General features: G+C 34.3%; 1 protein-coding gene across 1 annotated transcript in view; it reads left to right on the forward strand.

Moving 5' to 3' along the window:
* The window catches only part of SEC63 (SEC63 homolog, protein translocation regulator), a 65,200-nt gene that overhangs the window by 25,545 nt on the left and 17,426 nt on the right, over positions 1-22,229 (forward strand). Inside the window, 12 exon segments of the mRNA XM_032650869.1 lie at positions 2,638-2,752; positions 4,305-4,417; positions 8,277-8,338; positions 8,928-8,986; positions 10,461-10,511; positions 11,541-11,649; positions 13,050-13,144; positions 13,244-13,376; positions 14,728-14,820; positions 15,472-15,623; positions 16,947-17,094; positions 18,378-18,460. Coding sequence (XP_032506760.1) covers positions 2,638-2,752; positions 4,305-4,417; positions 8,277-8,338; positions 8,928-8,986; positions 10,461-10,511; positions 11,541-11,649; positions 13,050-13,144; positions 13,244-13,376; positions 14,728-14,820; positions 15,472-15,623; positions 16,947-17,094; positions 18,378-18,460 — 1,213 coding nt within the window.

Genomic DNA, 22,229 nt, shown 5'->3' on the forward strand with positions numbered 1-22,229 from the left:
GTATTTGAAAATAGGTCACTTCAGTTTTGTTTGATTAGGTCTCCTATGATTCATTTATGTCTTTGTTTAACAGTTCCTACCTAATGTAACAAATTGTGATACAAAAGGTATAAAAAAATTATTCAATCTCATCATTAAAGATAACCACCATTAAGACGATTTACCTTATTAGATAACTCCCTAACACCATACACAAAAATAAGCTCAAAATGGATTAAATACCTAAATGTAAGGCCAGAAACTATCAAACTGTTAGAGGAAAACATAGGCAGAACACTCTATGACATAAATCACAGCAAGATCCTTTTTGACCCACCTCCTAGAGAAATGGAAATAAAAACAAAAATAAACAAATGGGACCTAATGAAACTGCAAAGCTTTTGCACAGCAAAGGAAACCATAAACAAGACCAAAAGACAACCCTCAGAATGGGAGAAAATATTTGCAAATGAAGCAACTGACAAAGGATTAATCTCCAAAATTTATAAGCAGCTCATGCAGCTCAATAACAAAAAAACAACCCAATCCAAAAATGGGCAGAAGACCTAAATAGACATTTCTCCAAAGAAGATATACAGACTGCCAACAAACACATGAAAGAATGCTCTACATCATTAATCATTAGAGAAATGCAAATCAGAACTACAACGAGATATCATCTCACACCAGTCAGAATGGCCATCATCAAAAAATCTAGAAACAAATGCTGGAGAGGGTGTGGAGAAAAGGGAACACTCTTGCACTGCTGGTGGGAATGTGAATTTGTACAGCCACTATGGAGAACAGTATGGAGGTTCCTTAAAAAACTACAAATAGAACTACCGTATGACCCACCAATTCCACTACTGGGCATACACCCTGAGAAAACCATAATTCAAAAAGAGTCATGTACCAAAATGTTCATTGCGGCTCTATTTACAATAGCCTGGAGATGGAAACAACCTAAGTGTCCATCATCGGATGAATGGATAAAGAAGATGTGGCACATATATACAATGGAATATTACTCAGCCATAAAAAGAAATGAAATTGAGCTATTTGTAATGAGGTGGATGGACCTAGAGTCTGTCATACAGAGTGAAGTAAGTCAGAAAGAGAAAGACAAATACCGTATGCTAACACATATATATGGAATTTAAGAAAAAAAAATGTCACGAAGAACCTAGGGGTAAGACAGGAATAAAGACACAGACCTACTAGAGAATGGACTTGAGGATATGGGGAGGGGGAAGGGTAAGCTGTGACAAAGCGAGAGAGTGGCATGGACATATATACACTACCAAATGTAAAATAGATAGCTAGTGGGAAGCAGCCGCATAGCACAGGGAGATCAGCTCCAGCTCGGTGCTTTGTGACCACCTAGAGGGGTGGGATAGGGAGGGTGGGAGGGAGGGAGACGCAAGAGGGAAGAGATATGGGAACATATGTATATGTATAACTGATTCACTTTGTTATAAAGCAGAAACTAACACACCATTGTAAAGCAATTATACTCCAATAAAGATGTTAAAAAAAAAGATTTACCTTCTATATTTTTACTTATAATAAACTTTTATTTACAAAGAATAGGATTATATTATACATACAGCTTTGAAAGCTGTTTTTCTAATTTAACAGTACAAGGTAGATAATCTTCCACAGCAAATATTTTTAGTGTCTAGATAGTATCTCTCTATGGATGTACTGTTATTTATCTTTTCAGTACTCTATTGATGGACATTTATGTGTGTATGTTTTCAGCTATGAATTATACCTGTAACCACCCTTTTATACTTTATAAACTTAATTTTAGTTTATTTCCTTCTAAATTTCTTGAAGTGGAATAGATGATAGTTAAAAAGGTATATACTTCTTTAGGGCTTTTGATAACCTTATTGCCAGATATTCCTTCAGAGTGTAGAATGTATGAGAGTTCCTTTTTACCTTAGCCTCTCCAACACTGATAATATCAATCTTTTAAATATTTTTACTAAATAGAACATATTGAGGAGAAAAGAAATTAGTTTTTTTTCAAACTATATGTTCTTTTATATCTTTTTTTAACCTGTTATGCACGTCTTTCTATATCTGTTAGCTAAAAATGTTCTATTGTGTGGCTATATCTTGGTTTATTTAATTAGTCTCCTATAAATGGTTTATTTAATTAGTTCCTTATAAATGGACATTTAAGGTTGTTTCCAAATTTTTACTGTTATAAACAAGGCTACTTATTCATCTTTGCACAATTGACCCATTATTTTTCATAGTTTATCTTACTAAAAGTGTAATTACAAGGTCAAGAGCAATTCTTTTTTACATTAAATGGTTAACTGAATACTAAGTATTAATATATTTTTATCTAATGGAATGGGTCCAATAAGTTAATGAGTACATTAACTTCTTACTTAAAATTCTGCAAATAGTAACTGAGAGAATATTATATGCCAGGCACTGCTAGATTCTAGAGAATTCAAAGGTGAAAAAAGATGCTGTCCTTATTGTGTCTTACAACCCAGTGGTTATAGAATTTGAGTCAATAGCATAGTGACATGAGACTGCTTAAGATCGTTTTATGCCTTGCCATAGTGTCTTTAGAATCTTAAAGGAAAACCATATAGTTGTATTTATTTATACTTTACTTATCTTTTTTCTAAACAGGAAAATAGTTCTGCTTGCAGGATGGGCATTGTTATTATTCCTTACATACAAAGTTTCCAAAACAGACCGAGAATATCAAGAATACAATCCTTATGAAGTATTAAATTTGGATCCCGTAAGTAGTATTTTATATAGTCCCTTGAAAATACTCTGGACCCACAGCCTAAAAGAAATTGAGCTGTGCCTAAAGAAATCAGACTCTGGTCAGTTAAAAAAGATACCTAATCCATTATTATTCTAATGCATATATGTTTTTTTTTTGTTGTTTTTTCTTTGTGGTACGCGGGCCTCTCACTGTTGTGGCCTCTCCCGTTGCGGAGCACAGGCTCCGGACGCATAGGCTCAGTGGCCATGGCTCACAGGCCCAGCCGCTCCACAGCATGTGGGATCCTCCCGGACCAGGGCACGAACCCGTGTCCCCTGCATCGGCAGGCGGACTCTCAACCACTGCGCCACCAGGGAAGCCCCAGCATATGTTTTTTAAGCCACAGATGTTGATTGCCATCCTATTAAGAGTTGGTTTGTAATTGCTAAAATGTAAAAATATCTGAAGATGAGATGAGAAGTTAGTATATTTTTAAAAGACATTTCTAAGGTTGGTTTAATGCAAAGCTAGAAGCAGGAGGTTTATTTATGTTAGTTGGATGGGACCCTGTGTTAGTTGACACTAAGGCAGTGTGTTGGTGTCTTTGTCATAGAAATTCAGGTTAATCTTGAGTGTACCTGTTAGCTGACTTTCTTGATTGAACTTGAGTGATGGGTCCCAGTAGAAAATTGGTCTTTTAAGTTAATCAGTGGAAAGTTAGAACTGAAATGAATGCTAGAGATCATCTACCCTTTTTTTCTCATGGAGAAAATGAGGCCTGGAAAATTTGTGTTTTGTCTGGGGTCCCATAACTTCTTAGTAACCAAGGTGAATCTAGTGCCCTTTCCATTTTTTCTGCCATACTACTTTTTTTTTACTTCTAGTCTCTCCTCAGTAGATGGCTTGATCCAGAGACTCATATGATACACAGTAAGGAGTGTGTTAATCTTGTAGTTTTCTGCTTTGTAGAAGAAAAGTTTGCATATCATCTGAGTTTTCTTATTGTGATGATCATGGTTATCAAGAGAGTTTTTTAAGATTAAAAGGTTTGGGGGCAATTTAATGCCATAAAAAATCAATGTGAAAAATTTATTCATAGAAATTGAATCTAATTAGGAAACAACTAAGGTAAACTTATTAAGTATTTACTTAACATTAAAATATTGACAAGCAGGTGAAACCAGAAATTCTTCAGATTTTTTTCTTAGAAAGGAAGTTAACCTTTGATTTGAGTTTTTTTTAGCCAGACTTAATTTACTGTGATCATTCTTTGATATTTAAATGTCACTATCATTTTATTTTATTTAAATGGCATTATATAGTATCAGTCTAAAATTGTCGGTGCCTAGGGTACTGCGTGGCACATACTAGGTGCTCAATAAAATAAAATATCTTGGACAAAATGAATATTTTTATTTTAAAAATATGTGGGTGAAATTTATAGGACAAGGTATATATAGGATGAAAACTTCATTTTCTGTTTCTGAAAATATTGAGTTCAATATTTTAAGTTCAAAGTGGGATGGATTATGTTTTTACAGCATTGTGCTTATTTTTACTAAAACAAAGCCTTTTCTTTTAGGGGGCGACAGTAGCAGAAATTAAGAAACAGTATCGTTTGCTGTCACTTAAGTATCATCCAGATAAAGGAGGTGATGAAGTTATGTTCATGAGGATAGCAAAAGCTTATGCAGCGTAAGTATTATAGGACCCGTTACACATTTTTAAGAGTGGTAAAGATAGTTTTCTATTTGAATAAAGTAGTAATAAAATAGTTGTCATACACTTTTATTAAGCACCTCATATGTTGAGTCTATCATTTATGGAACTACCTGGCAACCCTGAAGTGTTAATTTAGCCAAACCTTAATTTTAAATAACTTACAGTAGTGCTTTTGCCATGTAAGTTGGTTAAATTAAGTAATAAGTGGTGTGTTAATTGAGCTATTTTCAAAGCATCCTGATTAGAAGAGATATACTTGCACCTTGTTTTCATTTCTAGGCTTTTTGTTAGGCTAGATCTATTTCTTTTATTTTGGCTTATAGCTTGTCTCATTTAAACTATAAACTAAAGATGAGTTTAATTTTGGGGAAACAGGATAGGGTATATAAAATTTTAAGTAATTCCTTGAGTATTAATATTACAAGAGTTAAAAAGTTAGCTGGACTCTTCAGGAATCATAGATATATCCCACACAGCTCTTATGTTGAATTAAAGAGTAAAATACAGAAAAGATGTTATCTGTTTTTTGAGGACTCGATGATGTATATAATTTTGTAAGCTAACTTAAAAAATATAAGTAAATAATAGGATATGCAGATATAATAGCAGGCTGTGAAAGTGGAATGTGAATGACAAAAGTTTGGGAAATATCATCTTACGCATTTTTGTGCTTAATAAAAGTATATTGACCGTGTCTCCTCTCTGCCTAGCCCGCCCCCCCTTTGTGGATTGCTTGTTATCTATGTGAATATGATTCTGTAATAAAGCAATACTTTCAGGAGCTTCTGAAGTGTATACTACATTTTCTTTTCTACGCAGCAGACATCCTCCAGATTGCTGTCTTTCAGTTGGTGTCTCCTTTTCCCCTTTTTTCAGTGTCTCCTTTAAGCATTTACCCTTGTTGCACAAGTATTGCAGTGCCTTAGTTGCTGTCTTCAGGTAATTTAAGAAGAACTGAAGATTTCCAGAGGAAGTCAGATAGCCTTGGTTTCCCTGTACAATTGTCCACCCCACCCAGAGCTTTAGCTATTGTTTCTTTCAACTTTCTGTCTCCTAATCAGATTCTTTTCCCCAAAATAATTAGTAGTTTTAATTTTGGTGCTTTTGGTACAGTTATTCCCCCCCCGCCCCCCGCCCCGAGTTTTCAGGTATTGTAACACTTTCAAGTTCATGATTTTGTTCTCAGGTTACTGGAAATCTGACTCTATATTGTATGGTCGCTATTCTAAGAAGTACAGAAGAATAATATATGGCCTTTGGTTTTAACTCAGTTACATGTTCAAGATGTATAATGTTTTGTATGTAAAATGTCTTAAATAGTTGATGGTCTATCAGACAAATGAAGAAGTAAAATGATTATGGGACCCAGAACTTTGAGTTATTGTAACTTGTACAAGTATAATTAGTTAAAAGGGTGCATTTTACTGAATATAGGTTCTGAGTGATTGAAGCTGCTATCTTATGTATGTATAACTCTACCAGCCTAAGTTATGTAATTCAAGCAACGTGTAGAATGCGGTTATAGAAAACTGCATGATCTACAAAGTTTTTCAGAATTTGCCTTGGTTATTCAGGCTGGTTTCTCTTCCCTTATTCACTCATTATAATAAACAAGCTGGGTCATTCCTGTTTCTTCAGACCAGATTGTAACTTAAAGGAAAGGAGGTATGGTTATTTTTGAGGAGTTAAACCAACTATTGATATCTGATTCATTCTTCTGGATATAGTTGGGATTTTGCTTTTGGGTGTAAAATCTATGTTTAAACTACTTTATAACAAGTGGGCAGCATGATTTACATTCTTAAAGATATTTTGATTTTTAAAAAGTATGTTTTCATGTGTTCTTACATATGAATATGTAACTTAGCTCTACATAGCCAACTCAGGCCCTTCGCATATAATTTAGTGAAAGCATTCTCTGGGTTAGGATTTATAAACTGAGGTCCCTGAAACTGTATACAGAATTTATGTGTGTTTGTAAATGTGCATTTTTTTCCAGGGCAGGAGGGGCATAGGTTTCATTAGATTCCTAATAGGATCTATGATATAACCTCCCACCCCCAAAGTCAAGGGGTATAATCATATTTAGGAAGCTTTATACTCATTAAATTAAAAAAATTATGTTAGCACCATTGGTGTTGTTTAAGCTTGTTATGTATAAATTATACTGAAATCACATAGCTTTTAAGTACCTTAAGTCTTAGGAATGGATACTGAAGCACTAATAAGTAGCCCCAAATCAGTTGCTTTCTTACACTGACTTTTTAAAAAATGGATAATTCCTTTGAGTGTACAGGATGGTTACACAACAGTTGTACAGATGGTTTAATGAATGAGTTAATGGAATTTTAATCAGGTGTGTATGCAGGTTGAAAAATCAAGTGCTTCTCTGATGAGAGCTGTGCTTTATTTTGCAAAACCTAAGGGCATTGTATAGAGAACAGAACAGTTTATGGTGCTGCCATCATTAGAAAGTCAGGAGGGGACAGAGATAATTATTTTGGGGAAAAGACTTTGATTAGGAGACAGAAAATTGAAAGAAACAATAGCTAAAGCTCTGGGTGGGGTGGACAATTGTACAGGAAAACAAAGGCAAAAGTTTTTGAAAAACATCCCTCCCTTAGCAGAAAGGAATCTTAGCACCACTCCTTATTAACTTGCAGTCTCTCTAATAATGCCTTTCATTGGCTCCTGTATTTTACTGCGGCCTTAGGTCAAACAGTGTAAGTGGAGTTATAGTTGAATAAGGACTAAAGCCATCAAGGCTCTTGTTTTCATAAATAACCAAATTGATAAGTTTTAAAATATTTTCAAATCATTGAAAAATTTTGCAATTTTATGAAGGTTCTTCTGCCTTCTCTCTCTCAATTGGAGCTTTGTTGAATAGAAAATTCATTGTATCTTAAGTGCATATGTTCTGGGAAATAGAAATATGGCTAAAATTAGATTTGGACATAAACATAATCTTTTGCCAATTGGTCTGCAAGAATGCCTTCCTTATGTTATTGGTCATTTTGTGTGTATGTGTCTGCCTTGTCTCCTTAACAGCATTGTAAAGTTTTTGAAGGAATTGAAAATTTCTTTTAATGTTTTTTTTTTTTTTTTAACATCTATACTGGGACCTGGAATAAAACTACTCTCACCCTGTGCCTTGAGCCATTGCCCAGGTCAGGGGTTATATTCATGTTAGGTGTTTAAAAAATCACTGTCACTTTCATATATATTGCTTGGGTTAAGAAGCTGTTGCTTTAGCAGGTATTTTCTTAGTCTTGCTGGAAGTTGGCTTAGGAGAAAATTGTGATCTTAGCACAATGCAAATGACCTTTTCCAAAGCAGTGGAATTTTATAGGTGCTATTATTTTTTTCTTTGAGAATGTGGTGCCAGTTTTGGAGGGATTATTATTAATCACGTATTAAGTTTATATTTAAAAAATAGATATATATCATTATTAAAGTAAAAACATGAACATTGAAGAAATTTTGGGAAATATCTGAGTGTATAAGATTTTTAAAAGTAACCTATAATCCTCCCTGCCTCCTTAGAAAATGTAGTAGCCTTTAAAGTTGCATCTTCTGGCTTGAACTGGCTAAACCTGAGAACCCATGGGCCAACTAGGAATTTGTATCTGGGCTCAATAGTTAGCATTTTCTGTTAATGCTGAATTTCTTATTTTCCTCTCCCCCTTTTTTTCTGATTTCAGAGAGTTCTTTTCTTGATTCTCTGAAATTATCTTTAAAAAGTGAGTTGGTTAGTTAATGGAGTTTGTGTATATGAGTACTTATTTTTCAGATGTGGCTTTCTAATTTTGCACCTTTGTTCCTTTTATGCTAGTTTAACTGATGAAGAGTCCCGGAAAAATTGGGAAGAGTTTGGAAATCCAGATGGACCTCAAGGTGTGGTAAATGATGATTAAAAAATACTGGGGTTATGATATGTGTATATTATAAAAATGTTAAACTAGATTGAAAAGAATGTTTTGATTTTCTTAGTTTGTGAATAGGAAAATTACAACCACAAGGAGTTAAACAAATATGTAAATTGAGTTCCCTTTAATTTTTACTTTATTCTTCTTTCTAGAGATTGGTTTGAAAGATAGAGCTTTGATTGATTTGATGAGGAAAGTAGTCACTGTCATTATTCTTCATTTCCAGTTAGTAGTTGATAAAAATTGGATGAATAAAATCTGTTTTTCTTTACTGACTAAACATTTTCTCATATATTCATAGTGTTTACATAAACTCAGGACATATAAAAGAATTTAAGTGTTCTGGGAAGAAGGAATTCACATACTTAGAATTTTTTTTCTTCTGGAAAAATTTAAAGTTTCAAATATAAACCATGTCCATCAACTTTTGTGTAATGGAAACACATAATAAGATAATCTTAAAGCTTTTTTGGAGGGGCTGGGGGAGACAGAATTTGGGGATATAAAGAAATAAAACTGGAAATGGAGACTCTTCAAAAATATTCTTCCTATTTTAGCCACAAGCTTTGGAATTGCCCTGCCAGCTTGGATAGTTGACCAGAAAAATTCAATTTTGGTGAGTACATTTAAATAAGACACTATAATGTGTTCGCTATATCTTGGTAATATATAGAGAGCTTTACAAAGAAAATACTGGTGTGCTGTTTTCAATTTAACTGTGTATTGTGAAAACTGTTTTTGCATAATGGAGAAAAGAATCGGTTCCTATTATTAGGTTGTTGGTTTGGGGCAGTGTGTTCTAGTGTAGGGTTCCCACCACCCCCTCGCACTGTTTAAGGAATTCCTTACAGTTGTGGTGATTTCTTGTGGAGGTGGTTTCAGATTGGGTCCTACTCTTGGTTTAGGGAACCACTGTTTTTTTATGGTATCTACATTTATCTTATGTAGCGCTCAAAATTTAAGTTATCTTTTATTCCACATTTACCCAGGCTAAGTTAATTTTAATGTGTGCTAACATAATGATATATATTATATATGGCACTTCAGGAGACAGTAGGATATCAGACTTCAGTCTGTAATATAGAGGCTGCAACTCTTAAAACATCAGGAATTATCCTAACCTATTGTTCAGGAATTCCCTACTTCTCCTTTCTTGAAAATAATTACCTAGGAGCTATCTTTGAAGCAATAAAAAAATCCATGTTTTGTTTTGAAAACGGCTATTTCGTGTTATTTTATGGCTATTTATTTACATGTTATTTTCCAGGGTATATAGTTGCTGTATATAAGCATGTTTATTATGCTTGGGGTTATTCAGGGAATACTAGAGAAGAGAAAAGATAGTTAGCTACCAGATTTGGGATCAAGCAGTAGGACAGAAATCTAAGACCAGTAGATAGAAATTACTTGCAAACAGAACATTATGTGTTCTGTTTGATATTTAGGCAAAGAAACCAGCTTCTACCATTTATTTTGAAGGCGCTAACTACTTGCCAAGGTGTGGATATATAATACAGTTGACCCTTGGACAACCGGGGCTTGAACTGTGTGGGTCCACTTAATACGTGGATTTTTTTGATAAATACGGACTACAGTACTGCACAATCCATGGTTGGTTGAATCTGCGGATGCAGAGCCACAGGTAATGGGGGGCCAACTCTGAAGTTAGAGTTGGATTTTCCACTGCAAGGAGGTCGGGGAGCCAAGCCCCACATTGTTCAAGGGTCAGCTGAAGTTGGCCCTCCCTTTCGGCATGTTTTGCATCCATGGGTAAAGAGGCCCTACTCTTTTATCACCATTTTATATAAAGGACTTGAGCATCCCTGAGTTTTGGTATCCTTGGGGGCCTTAAAACCAGTTCCCCATGGATACCGAGGGATGACTATATATGCTGAAGGTTCCCTATCTGCAAAAGGAAAATAATAATGGTACCTTCCTCTTAGAGTTTGAAAATAAGGATTAAATGAAGTACTGCATGAGGAGTGCTTTTAATAGTGCCTCCCCCATGTAAGCCTCAAAATAAGTGTTCATGAATGTTGTCATAATTTACCTGATGAAGGCCATAATTTTTCTTTCCTTTTCAATTCAAGGTTTTACTTGTATATGGATTGGCATTCATGGTTATCCTTCCAGTTGTTGTGGTAAGTTCCAGCTCTTTTTATTAACATTTTTTAGGGAAGGGAATCGGTGCATGCTTTGGAGTCTCCTTATAAGATTGTAATTTGTATTAGAATATAATCCATTAATCCTTGAATTTTAAGAATCTTATATTCAGTTATACTTTAAAGGTCTTCTAAAGGTGACATCTCTTTAGTATGTTAAAATGAATCTCCTCCTGATCCAAAAATTACACACAGATGAGATAGTACAGATGTATTTAGAATTTAAAATGAAAATCTTCCGTTACCACCTCCCCCAACTCCATTTCTCTATCAGAGATAATCACTGCTAAGTTTGCTTCCTTTTCAGATATTTTTCTATGCATTATGTATATATACATGTGCACATTTTTTTAAAAATGTGATCTTACTATATGTATTGTTCTGTGACTTTTTTTGCTTCATATAGGGGTACAACATGTAGAACAACCTCATTTTTAAAAACAGTTGCATAGTACCTCAATATGGAGGTACCATAAAGTTTATGATTTTATTGTTTATTACTCTTATGACTGGTGGTATTCTTACTGATCTTACGGTTCCTATGGGTCCCATAGTGAGGCTAACAATTAACCTGTCTTGCCTTCTTCATAGGATTGTTGTGTGAGAATCCACTTGTGTGGAATAATGTGAATGAAAGTAGCATATCAACTATAAAATTGCTTCTACGCTTATTTGTCAAATATTTATTGAAGACATGCTATGTGTGAGGAACCAGCTTGTTGCTTATAGCAGTGGGTTGTTTCATTCCTATTTTGTCTTTAAACAATTTCTAGCTGAAACTTAAATGTTTTAATCATATATATGTAATGAGGTAGGTTGGTGTTTAGGCCTCAGGCAGCATAAATATTTACCAAATAAATCATTTGAAATATGTAACAAAGGCATTTGTTCTAAAGAGCAGGTCTTTTTATTGGTTTATGAACGTTTAGAAAATTTGACCATTCTGCATCAAAATTAACATTTATCATGGTTTTTATGCTTTATTTCTGGTTTAATTTTGTGTTTTAGGGCTCTTGGTGGTATCGCTCAATACGCTATAGTGGAGACCAGATTCTAATACGCACAACACAGATTTATACATACTTTGTTTATAAAACCCGAAATATGGATATGAAACGTAAGTAAATTTAAGTAACTGTGATATTAGATTATTTTCTGAGTCATTTATGTAGAGTTGATATATATTCAACTGGAGAAATTCCATTTAATAGTTTTAGGGATATTCAGTTCATTATAGCTAAAGCTGGAGGAAAATGCTAACACCCTTTATCATATGTCTTAATCTGTAGTTCTGTTATTCCCATTGTACTCAACTATGTATATGTATATATCAATACATATTTTTTTCCCTCCAGAAATTTTATGGTAAAACTTCTTGTGGGCTAATTTTGTAATAATACCAGCTAAGATTTCTTGAGTGTTTGTCGTTGCCAGGCATTGCTAGCCACTATGCATGTATTAACTCATTTAATCTTTGTATGCCCCCATAAATAAGTGCTGTTTTTAAGCACATTTTATAGATGAAGAAACTGAGCCCAAGGATACACAGTAAGTGACAGAGCTAGGATGGAACTCAGGTAATGTGGTTCCCAAGCCCTAAACCAGTACATACGTAAAGCTTTGTTTAGCTGGTGGGTTTGCTTATATATCCTTGGTTTTAGCATTGGCACCATTTATATAGCTGTTGTTTTCATTCAGACATTTGAGGGTAGTAATAGTACTAGCTCACACACATTACTATGCTGACTGTGTGTCAGGCACATATGAAGAAACCGAGGCCCACAGAGAGGTGAAGAATATTGTTCTAGGTCATTCAGCTACGCACTTAACCTCTTTACCGTCCTGCTTTTTGTGAGGATGTTGCATGTATTTTCTGCTGTAAGGTAAGATTGATGACTATAGTGCCAGTCATTAAAGAACTTGTATAGGCCAACGAGAGTAACGCTAATATATGTGACCTCACATCATGTGTATTTCAAGGAACACTATTCCTACAAAACCCTCCAGAGTTCCATAACAAAAATTTCTGCAAATTACAATATATTGTAGTTTACTCAAGGCTCTGAGGAGTCATGAAGTGAAGAAACCTGAAACTCTTTTTAACTCTTATTTCTCAGCTTTATTTAGCCATGGAGTCCCCGCCCCCCCTTTTTTTTTTTTACAAAGCAGTTGGTAACATCACATAGAATACTTCCTACTATAAATTTCAGTGGAACACATGCTTAGGTCTAGAAACAGATGCTATTTGTAGTGATTTTAATGCACCTAGTTGCTTCTGGGCCTTAATTTGATGTGTATTCTATTTACTTGTGATAGGTAATATTGCACACATTTTAAAAAGTGAGGTGTTTCTTTTGTTATGAGAGAGATTAATGCTTATTGATAGTGGAGTTCAGATGATTTTAGCATTGTGTGTGATTGGAAAACTGCCTCACTCTAGGATTAATCAAGTATCATGGGAGGCGGATTAATGGGTGAGCAAATTTATTTTTCTTCATATTTCTTTTGTTTTCTTAGGTCTTATCATGGTCTTGGCTGGAGCCTCTGAATTTGATCCTCAGTATAACAAGGATGCCACAAGCAGACCAACAGATAATATTCTAATACCTCAGGTTAGGCCTGTCTCCCAAATTCCTTGATAAACATTTAAGTATATAAGGTTAATGCTTTTTTAAGTATACATTTTTAAATAATTATTTTATTTACTCTAGCTAATCAGAGAAATTGGCAGCATTAATTTAAAGAAGAATGAGCCGCCACTTACCTGCCCATATAGCCTGAAGGCCAGAGTTCTTTTACTGTCTCATCTTGCTAGAATGAAAATTCCTGAGACCCTTGAAGAAGGTATTTGTGATTCTAATATCTGTAGGGTTTTAGTGGTACAGAAGAGGTGGATTTAATTAGACCTCGTGGTGCAGTGTTTTTTGGTCACTGTTCTTTTTTGCTCAATCAGATAATTACTCAAGGACCTTTTAAAAACAAATCTATATGCTACGTACATAATTCACAAACTCTTTGAAGGTATTAGTAAGTCAGATGTTTTGGCAAATGTTAAAATGTTGTATTTCAAGGTGAGAGAATACTCTCAATGAAAAATGTTAAGTCAGTTGCAGATTATACAATAATTCCTGATGGCTTTTAAAAAAGGATTTTGTAAGCCTTTTGGGGCAAGGAAAAAATGGATTTTCACAACAGATGTCTCAGTCACTGCCACCAGTACCACCATCATACTCCAGCAGTAGTTACCAATGAAGTGTCTGTTTATCTTTATTTAAAAGCTTCATAAGTACTTGAAGCCATCTATTCTACTTAAAAGAAAAGCAGTGGATTGGGACAGTGGTGTTTCCAGGGATGTCATGAATTTGAGTGTCATCTCTTTTCACTTGCATTATTTCAATTGGAAGTTTTAAAAGAAAGTTATTATCCTTAGGGAATTTTCTTTCTGAATGAACCAACCCTCCCCCCACCACTTCAAGCGAATAATGCAATCAAATGCCTTTGAAAACAAGGTCAGTTGATGCTCAGTGATTAATGATAGGATAGGCTGCTTATGATGGAATCAAGGAGCGCTATTTAGGCATTGTTTATTGAAGTTGCAAGTTAACTAGTAATTCTGTTCCTAATGTTCTGTACAGATATGAAACCATCTCCATTTTTACCAATTATCTTAGAATCAGGGAACAGATTTTTTTTTAGGTTGAGTACCAACCCCAATGGATGATCTTAATGGTTAACTATTATATGTAGTATAAATGAAAGTGTCTGTCTCCCTCCTCCTCCTCCTATCCTCCTCTCTCCATTTGGTTGACATTTATTCTCAGTCTTAGTCTTTGGACTTACCCATAATTATAGGAATTTAGGTACACAAGAAGAAGAATTTTGAAGTTCTTAAATTAGTAAGATTATGATTAAATTTAAGATTAAGGCTATTTCCAAAAAAAAGGTAGGGAGTAATTTATAAAGCCCAAGACCATAATATTAAAAGTTTGCCTTTGAAACATCTAATTTGAAGGTAGGGTTTTCTGATTGATTTTTGACATAGTGCTGCTGAGGAGAAACTCTTGTAATATTCTGTGGTCATGTGAAAAATGTGTGTGACAGCTTAAATTTAGCATTCGTCTTGGACTACAGGTGATAAAGGTGTTTTAATCATAAAAGAAGAATGATTTGTTTCAGGTGTTTTATTGTTTTGCAGATCAGCAATTTATGCTGAAAAAATGCCCTGCCCTACTTCAAGAAATGGTTAATGTAATCTGCCAACTAATAATAATGGCCCGGAGCCGTGAAGGTGAGGAGGAAGCATAATTATGTTGTACTTTTTCTTGCAAGCACATACAGATTACACTTCATAGTTTTAAGATTTTTGGGTGCGTAGTATAATTCCGTCTGTAAGGTGAATCAGTTTTCCCCAGTTTTGTTTCATGGTTTTTCTTATTTCTTTCCTGTATTTTTTATTATGTAAAGTATGGTGACATGTTCTTTGAATTTTAATTTTTCATTGTTTTATTGTTATTTATTGTTTGCAAAGATTTAAAATACCCGTTTCCTTCCTCTGAGTAGTTTTAGAATTAGGTTAACAATGAGTTTGAAGTAATTCTTTAAGTGATGTGATGATGATTCATCTGACATGTAGTGTTTTTTACATAATGGAAAAAAGAACGAGGGAGTTTATTTATGGTCAGTAATGGAAAGAGAGACCCTTAAAAAAGAGATACTGGTTGTGTTTTGTTGTTATGGATGATGTCAGTATGTGCATTTGACCAAGTTTTGTGTATTTTCTGTGTCTTACCCAGTAACTTTTAAAGGAAATTCAACACTGTGATCATAAAATTTGAGGTGTTAAGGATGTTCACATGAATTTGTTTTTGTGATGAATTGTGTACTCCTGAACATATAAAAAGTCCAGACCTGTTTTTGCTTTTCTTCTATTCTTTCTAAGAAAGGGAGTTTCGTGCTCCAACTTTGGCATCCCTGGAAAACTGCATGAGCTTTCCCAGATGGCTGTGCAAGGCTTCAGCAGTTTAAGTCTCCCTTCTGCAGCTCCCTCACATTGAAGAAGACAATCTTAGAAGGGTTTCTAATCATAAAAAGGTAATTTGCTACTTTAAAAATTAGTTTTAAGCAGTTTGTCCTGTCACTTAAAGGTAACAAGAATGAAAATTTTTCTAGAAATGGTTACTGTGAACTTCTTAGATTTACAATGTTTTAACATTCTAAAACTATTCCTCAAGTGATTCTGTTAATACTTTCTTGATTAGGTAGCTGTTTTATAATATTTTACTACTGTAGTGGTTTACTTTGGGGGTCAGTGCATTTTAGCAGTCAACACTTCTTTTTTCTTTATGTTGCCAAAATAAGCGTACTAAGTAAAAATGCACTGTATACTTTCCATTTATTTCATTGTGGCTTAAAGGTTGGGCAATAGTTTATTGGTTGAGTCTGAACAAAAAAAATCAAGCATTCAAAAAACAAGTAGATGAAATACAGATAATTCTTATTTAGAAAATACAATCTGTATATAGATTATGATAATGAATCTTAAGATATTTCAGAAATGTAATATAAATGAAAACTTGAGGAAATATAAGAAAAATGGAATGAAATTGTAAGTTTGGTAGGAGATTTAAACACTGCTTTGTATGTATTGATATTAGACAAAGTAGGCAGAAGATAGACATTGGATTTGATAGTGTTAAGGCAGAACTAATAAATACATATTAGAAATTTGCATCAGAGTTCTCTCCTTTCGAGGAAGTGTGTTACTCTTATAAATTTGATCACATTTTAAGTCATAATTGTAAACTTCAGAATTCAAAAGCAGGTATTTCACGTGCCTCATGAGCTAATCCCTATCGGTGAAAGTAAAAATTAATAACTGGCACCAAATACTCAGAAATTAAAAAACCCTCTCCTGAGTATCCATTTAGCCAGGCTGGGTTTTACTGCAATAACAGGTAGCTGTATTTAGAAAATAACAAAAATGAGAGTATTGCATAGTAAAACTTAAGGGTGCATGCAGCTATTACTTGGACATAAATTCATACTCTTAAAAGTTTTTATCATTAAAATTAAAAATAAAGGTCTGCAAACTGAACAAATCAAATGACAGTCATTCTTGCTTGGGTCAAGAGTTTATATGAATGTTATTATTTTTTTCCTCTAACTTTATTTTTTTCTAATTAAAAAAAAGTAGCTGTGTATTAACTTTGTAATAAAAAAAATTCTTAAATTTCCTTGGAGAAAAAGGCCATGAAATGCAGTGAGGTTGTATTTTCTGCTTTGAAATGTATATAATCTTAACATTTTTCTAAAAGTTTTTGGATTTTGTTTTGGTAAACATGCTAATAATTTTCCTTTTATGTAAAGTTATATGACTTTGGGATTTATTTTCTTTCTCTCTCTTTTTAAATTTAGTACAAAATTAAGACTATCCAGGATTTGGTGAGTTTAAAAGAATCAGATCGTCACAATCTATTGCACTTCCTTGAAGATGAAAAGTATGAAGAGGTTATGGCTGTCCTTGGGAGTTTCCCATATGTGACCATGGACATAAAATCACAGGGTAAGTGGGAGGTTTCCCATTGCTTCCCTTTTGTTAGATTGGCTTTTGTTTATTTGGCTCAAGGCCCTCAAAACACTTCATTTAATATGGAAGATGTTGTATACTTATTAGTTTTGAGAACCCTACTTTTATTATCCTCCTAATGGGCTTAGGTTTGAGGATGCTTCTGTTCTGTAGTTCAGCTTTCAAGAAGATCTTAACTTTTCAAAGAATGAAAGAGATTTCTAGATATAATGAAGGATATTTGAAATATATCTATTGTTAGTATAAGATACCTGCTTAGTTCTAAAATTAATTTTTAAAAAACCTAATTTGTTTATATTAATTAAATCTTGAAAATCACCATGCTCTGTGCCACATTTCATGTGTTTTTCTTGACTTACTTCTGTCTTTGTCTGCTTGGAGTGAAAAAAAATGGAGATTATTTTTCTATCTACATAATTGTCCTGTGAGTTCCCATTTTAGAGCCGAATATAGTATCTTAGTATGGTGACAGAATTAGAGATTATTCTGCTCCATTCCTTCATTGTGACATTGTTCTGAGCTTTGACATTTGCTAAGTTGCCATTGTGAAAACATTCTTGTGGGACCAAGAATACAAGGATGTGTTAGGAATGGTTTCTGTTTTTAAAGGGCTTGTAGTTAAGTTTATTTTATTGTTAGACTTTTGGGGTTGTGTGTGGCAAATGTGGTTTTAAAAAATTACACAATTGCAAAAAATGTTTTTAAAGTGTTTTTTAATATAAACAATATTTTCAAGTTCTTGCCTTAAAATATCTTTACTGTTGCTCAGAATACTAGTTTTAATTATTTTATTCTTACAGGCACGCATTTGTTCATATAGGTAAGATCTTGTGAGTATAAAGTTTGCACAATTTAATAGAGTGACAGAATCCTATTTTTATATCACTGTGAGAGAAAGCTGTTGTAGTCCTAACATACTCTGTTTTAAAAGACTTGGGTTTGAAACTTGGCCGTGTCGATATAGCCATTTTGTGACCTTGGGCATTTTACTTTATTTCTGAACCTCAGTATCTTCTTTAAAGAAATAATAATAATGCTTCATAGAGCTGATTTAAGGATTAAATGGGTACATTGTTGAAGGCATCTACTAGAGAGCTTTTTACAGAGTACGTAGTCAATAAATTATTTTTTATTTAGTAGGTTTAAAACTCTGTATGTTTGAAATACTGAAATACCAGATTGATTTGAATAAGTTGTTTTGCTGTTTGCCTTGACATAGAGCTTGATTTTTATTTATTTATTTTTCTTTTATCTTATAGTATTGGATGATGAAGACAGCAACAACATCACAGTAGGATCCTTAGTTACAGTGTTGGTTAAATTGACAAGGCAAACAATGGCAGTAAGTAGTCTGTAGTTTTATGCTTTAAGAGTTATGTGTTAAGGCTTTTATATTGTCTCAGTCTAAGTTATACATTCTCAAAGTCAAAACTGTTGTAGATTTGCAAATGTAATTTTGCAGGTTCTGTTAGCTGTTTTGAAATTTTAAATTAATTTTTATAGTTTTCACATTAGTTTTTCACACACACACAGTTGAAAAATACATTAATTCTTCCTCTGATGATTTGTTAATTCCCTATAAAACATTATAATTACAAGGTTGTGTGGGTATCGTTCTTAAATTGTAAAGTGTTATACAGAGATTAATTATTGATTATTGTTGAGAATTTCATTACCTCCTTTTTTTTGAATTTTATTTTTTTATACAGCAGGTTCTTATTAGTTATCTATTTTATACATATTAGTGTATATATGTGAATCCCGATCTCCCAGTTCATCCCACCACCACCAGCACCCCCCCCCCGCCACTTTCCCCCACTTGGTGTCCATACGTTTGTTCTCTACATCTGTGTCTCTATTTCTGCCCTGCAAACCAGTTCATCTGTACCATTATTCTAGGTTCCACATATATGCATTAATATACGATATTTGTTTTTCTCTTTCTGACTTACTTCACTCTGTATGACACTCTCTAGATCCATCCACATCTCAAAAATGACCCAATTTCGTTCCTTTTTATGGCTGAGTAATATTCCATTGTATATATGTACCACATTTTCTTTATCCATTCGTCTGTCAATGGGCATTTAGGTTGCTTCCATGTGGCTATTGTAAATAGTGCTGCAATGAACATTGGGGTGGATGTGTCTTTTTGAATTATGGTTTTCTCTAGGTATATGCCCAGTAGTGGGATTGCTGGGTCATATGGTGATTCTATTTTTAGTTTTTTAAGGAACCTCCATACTGTTCTCCATAGTGGCTGTATCAATTTACACTCCCACCAAGAGTACAAGAGGGTTCCCTTTTCTCAACACCCTCTCCAGCATTTGTTGTTTGTAGATTTTCTGATAATGCCCATTCTTACTGGTGTGAGGTAATACCTCACTGTAGTTTTGACTGGCATTTCTCTAATGATGTTGAGCACGTTTTAATGTGCTTCTTGGCCATCTGTATGTTTTCTTTGGAGAAATGTCTGTTTAGGTCTTCTGCCCTTTTTTTTGGCGATACGCGGGCCTCTCACTGTTGTGGCCTCTCCTGTTTTGGAGCACAGGCTCCGGATGCGCAGGCTTAGCGACCATGGCTCACGGGCCTAGCCGCTCCGCGGCATGTGGGATCTTCCCGGACCGGGGCACAAACCTGTGTCCCCTGCATCAGCAGGCGGACTCTCAACCACTGCGCTACCAGGGAAGCCCCTGCACATTTTTTGATTGGGTTGTTTGTTTTTTAATATTGAGCTGCATGAGCTGTTTGTATATTTTGGAGATGAATCCTTTGTCCGTTGATTCATTTGCAAATATTTTCTCCCATTCTGAGGGTTGTCTTTTTGTCTTGTTTGTCGTTTCCTTTGCTTTGCAAAAGCTTTTAAGTTTCATTAGATCCCAATTGTTTATTTTTATTTCCATTACTCTAGGAGGTGAATCAGAAAAGATCTTGCTGTGATTTATGTCAAAGAGTGTTCTTCCTATGTTTTCCTCTAAGAGTTTTATAGTGTCCAGTCTTACATTTAGGTCTCGAATCGATTTTGAGTTTATTTTTGTGTATGGTGTTAGGGAGTGTTCTAATTTCATTCTTTTATGTGTAGCTGTCCAGTTTTCCCAGCACCACTTATTGAAGAGACTGTCTTTTCTCCATTGTATATCCTTGCCTCGTTTGTCATAGATCAGTTGACTATAGGTGCGTGGGTTTATCTCTGGGCTTTCTATCCTGTTCCATTGATCTATATTTCTGTTTTTGTGCCAGTACCATATTGTCTTGATTACTGTAGCTTTGTAGTACAGTCTGAAGTCAGGGAATCTGATTCCTCCAGCTCCGTTTTTTTCCCTCAAGACTGCTCTGGCTGTTTGGGGTCTTTTGTGTCTCCATACAAATTTTAAGATTTTTTGTCCTAGTTCTGTAAAAAATGTCACTGGTAATTTAATAGGGATTACGTTGAATCTGTAGATTGCTTTGGGGAGTATAGTCATTTTCACAATATTGATTCTTCCACTCCCAAGAACATGGTATCTCTCTCCATCTGATTGTGTCATCTTTGATTTCTTTCATCAGTGTCTTATAGTTTTCTGAGTACAGGTACAGGTCTTTTGTCTCCCTAGGTAGGTTTATTCCTAGGTATTTTATTCTTTTTGTTGCAGTGATGAATGGGATTGTTTCCTTAATTTCTCTTTCTGATCTTTTGTTATTAGTGTATAGGAATGCAAGAGATTTCTGTGCATTAATTTTGTATCCTGCAGCTTTACCAAATTCATTGATTAGCTCTAGCAGTTTTCTGGTGGCATCTTTAGGATTCTCTATGTATAGTATCATGTCATCTGCAAATAGTGACAGTTTTACTTGTTCTTTTCCAATTTGTATTCCTTTTATTCCTTTTTCTTCTCTGATTGCCATGGCTAGGACTTCCAAAACTATTTTGAATAATAGTGGTGAGTGTGGACATCCTTGTCTTGTTCATGATCTTAGAGGAAATGCTTTCAGTTTTTCAACATTGAGAATGATGTTTGCTGTGGGTTTGTCGTATATGGCCTTTATTATGTTGAGGTAGGTTCCCTCTATGCCCACTTTCTGGAGAGTTTTTACCATAAATGGGTGTTGAATTTTGTCAAAAGGTTTTTCTGCATCTATTGAGATGATCATATGGTTTTTATTCTTCAGTTTGTTAATATGATGTATCACATTGATTGATTTGCATATATTGAAGAATCCTTGCATCCCTGGGATAAATCCCACTTGATCATGGTGTGTTGGATTTAATGTGTTGTTGGATTCTGTTTGCCAGTATTTTGTTGAGGATTTTTACATCTATATTCATCAGTGATATTGGTCTGTAATTTTCTTTTTTTGTAGTATCTTGGTCTGGTTTTGGTATCAGGGTGATGGTGGCCTCATAGAATGAGTTTAGGAATGTTCCTTCCTCTGCAATTTTTTGGAAGAGTTTGAGAAGGATGGGGTGTTTAGCTGTTCTCGAAATGTTTAATAGAATTCACCTGTGAAGCCATTGGGTCCTGGACTTTTGTTTGTTGGAAGATTTTTAATCACAGTTTCAATTTCATTACTTATGATTGGTATGTTCGTATTTTCTATTTCTTCCTGGTTCAGTCTTGCAAGGTTATACCTTTCTAAGAATTTGTCCATTTCTTCCAGGTTGTCCATTTTATTGGCATAGAGTTGCTTGTAGTAGTTTCTTAGGATGCTTTGTATTTCTGAGGTGTCCGTTGTAACTTCTTTTTCATTTGTAATTTTTACTGATTTGAGTCCTCTCCCTCTTTTTGTTGATGAGTCTGGCTAATGGTTTATCAATTTTGTTTATCTTCTCAAAGAACCAGCTTTTAGTTTTATTGATCTTTGCTATTGTTTTCTTTGTTTCTATTTCAGTTATTTCTGCTCCGATCTTTATGATTTCTTTCCTTCTACTAACTTTGGGTTTTCTTTGTTCTTCTTTCTCTAGTTCCTGTAGGTGTAAGGTTAGATTGTTTATTTGAGATTTTTCTTGTTTCTTGAGGTAGGATTGCATTGCTACAAACTTCCCTCTTAGAACTGCTTTTGCTGCATCCCATAGGTTTTGGATCGTCATGTTTCGTTGTCATTTGTCTCTAGGTATTTTTTGATTTCCTCTT

The sequence above is a fragment of the Phocoena sinus genome, chromosome 12, assembly GCF_008692025.1.
Source record: "Phocoena sinus isolate mPhoSin1 chromosome 12, mPhoSin1.pri, whole genome shotgun sequence".
Lineage (NCBI taxonomy): Eukaryota > Metazoa > Chordata > Mammalia > Artiodactyla > Phocoenidae > Phocoena > Phocoena sinus.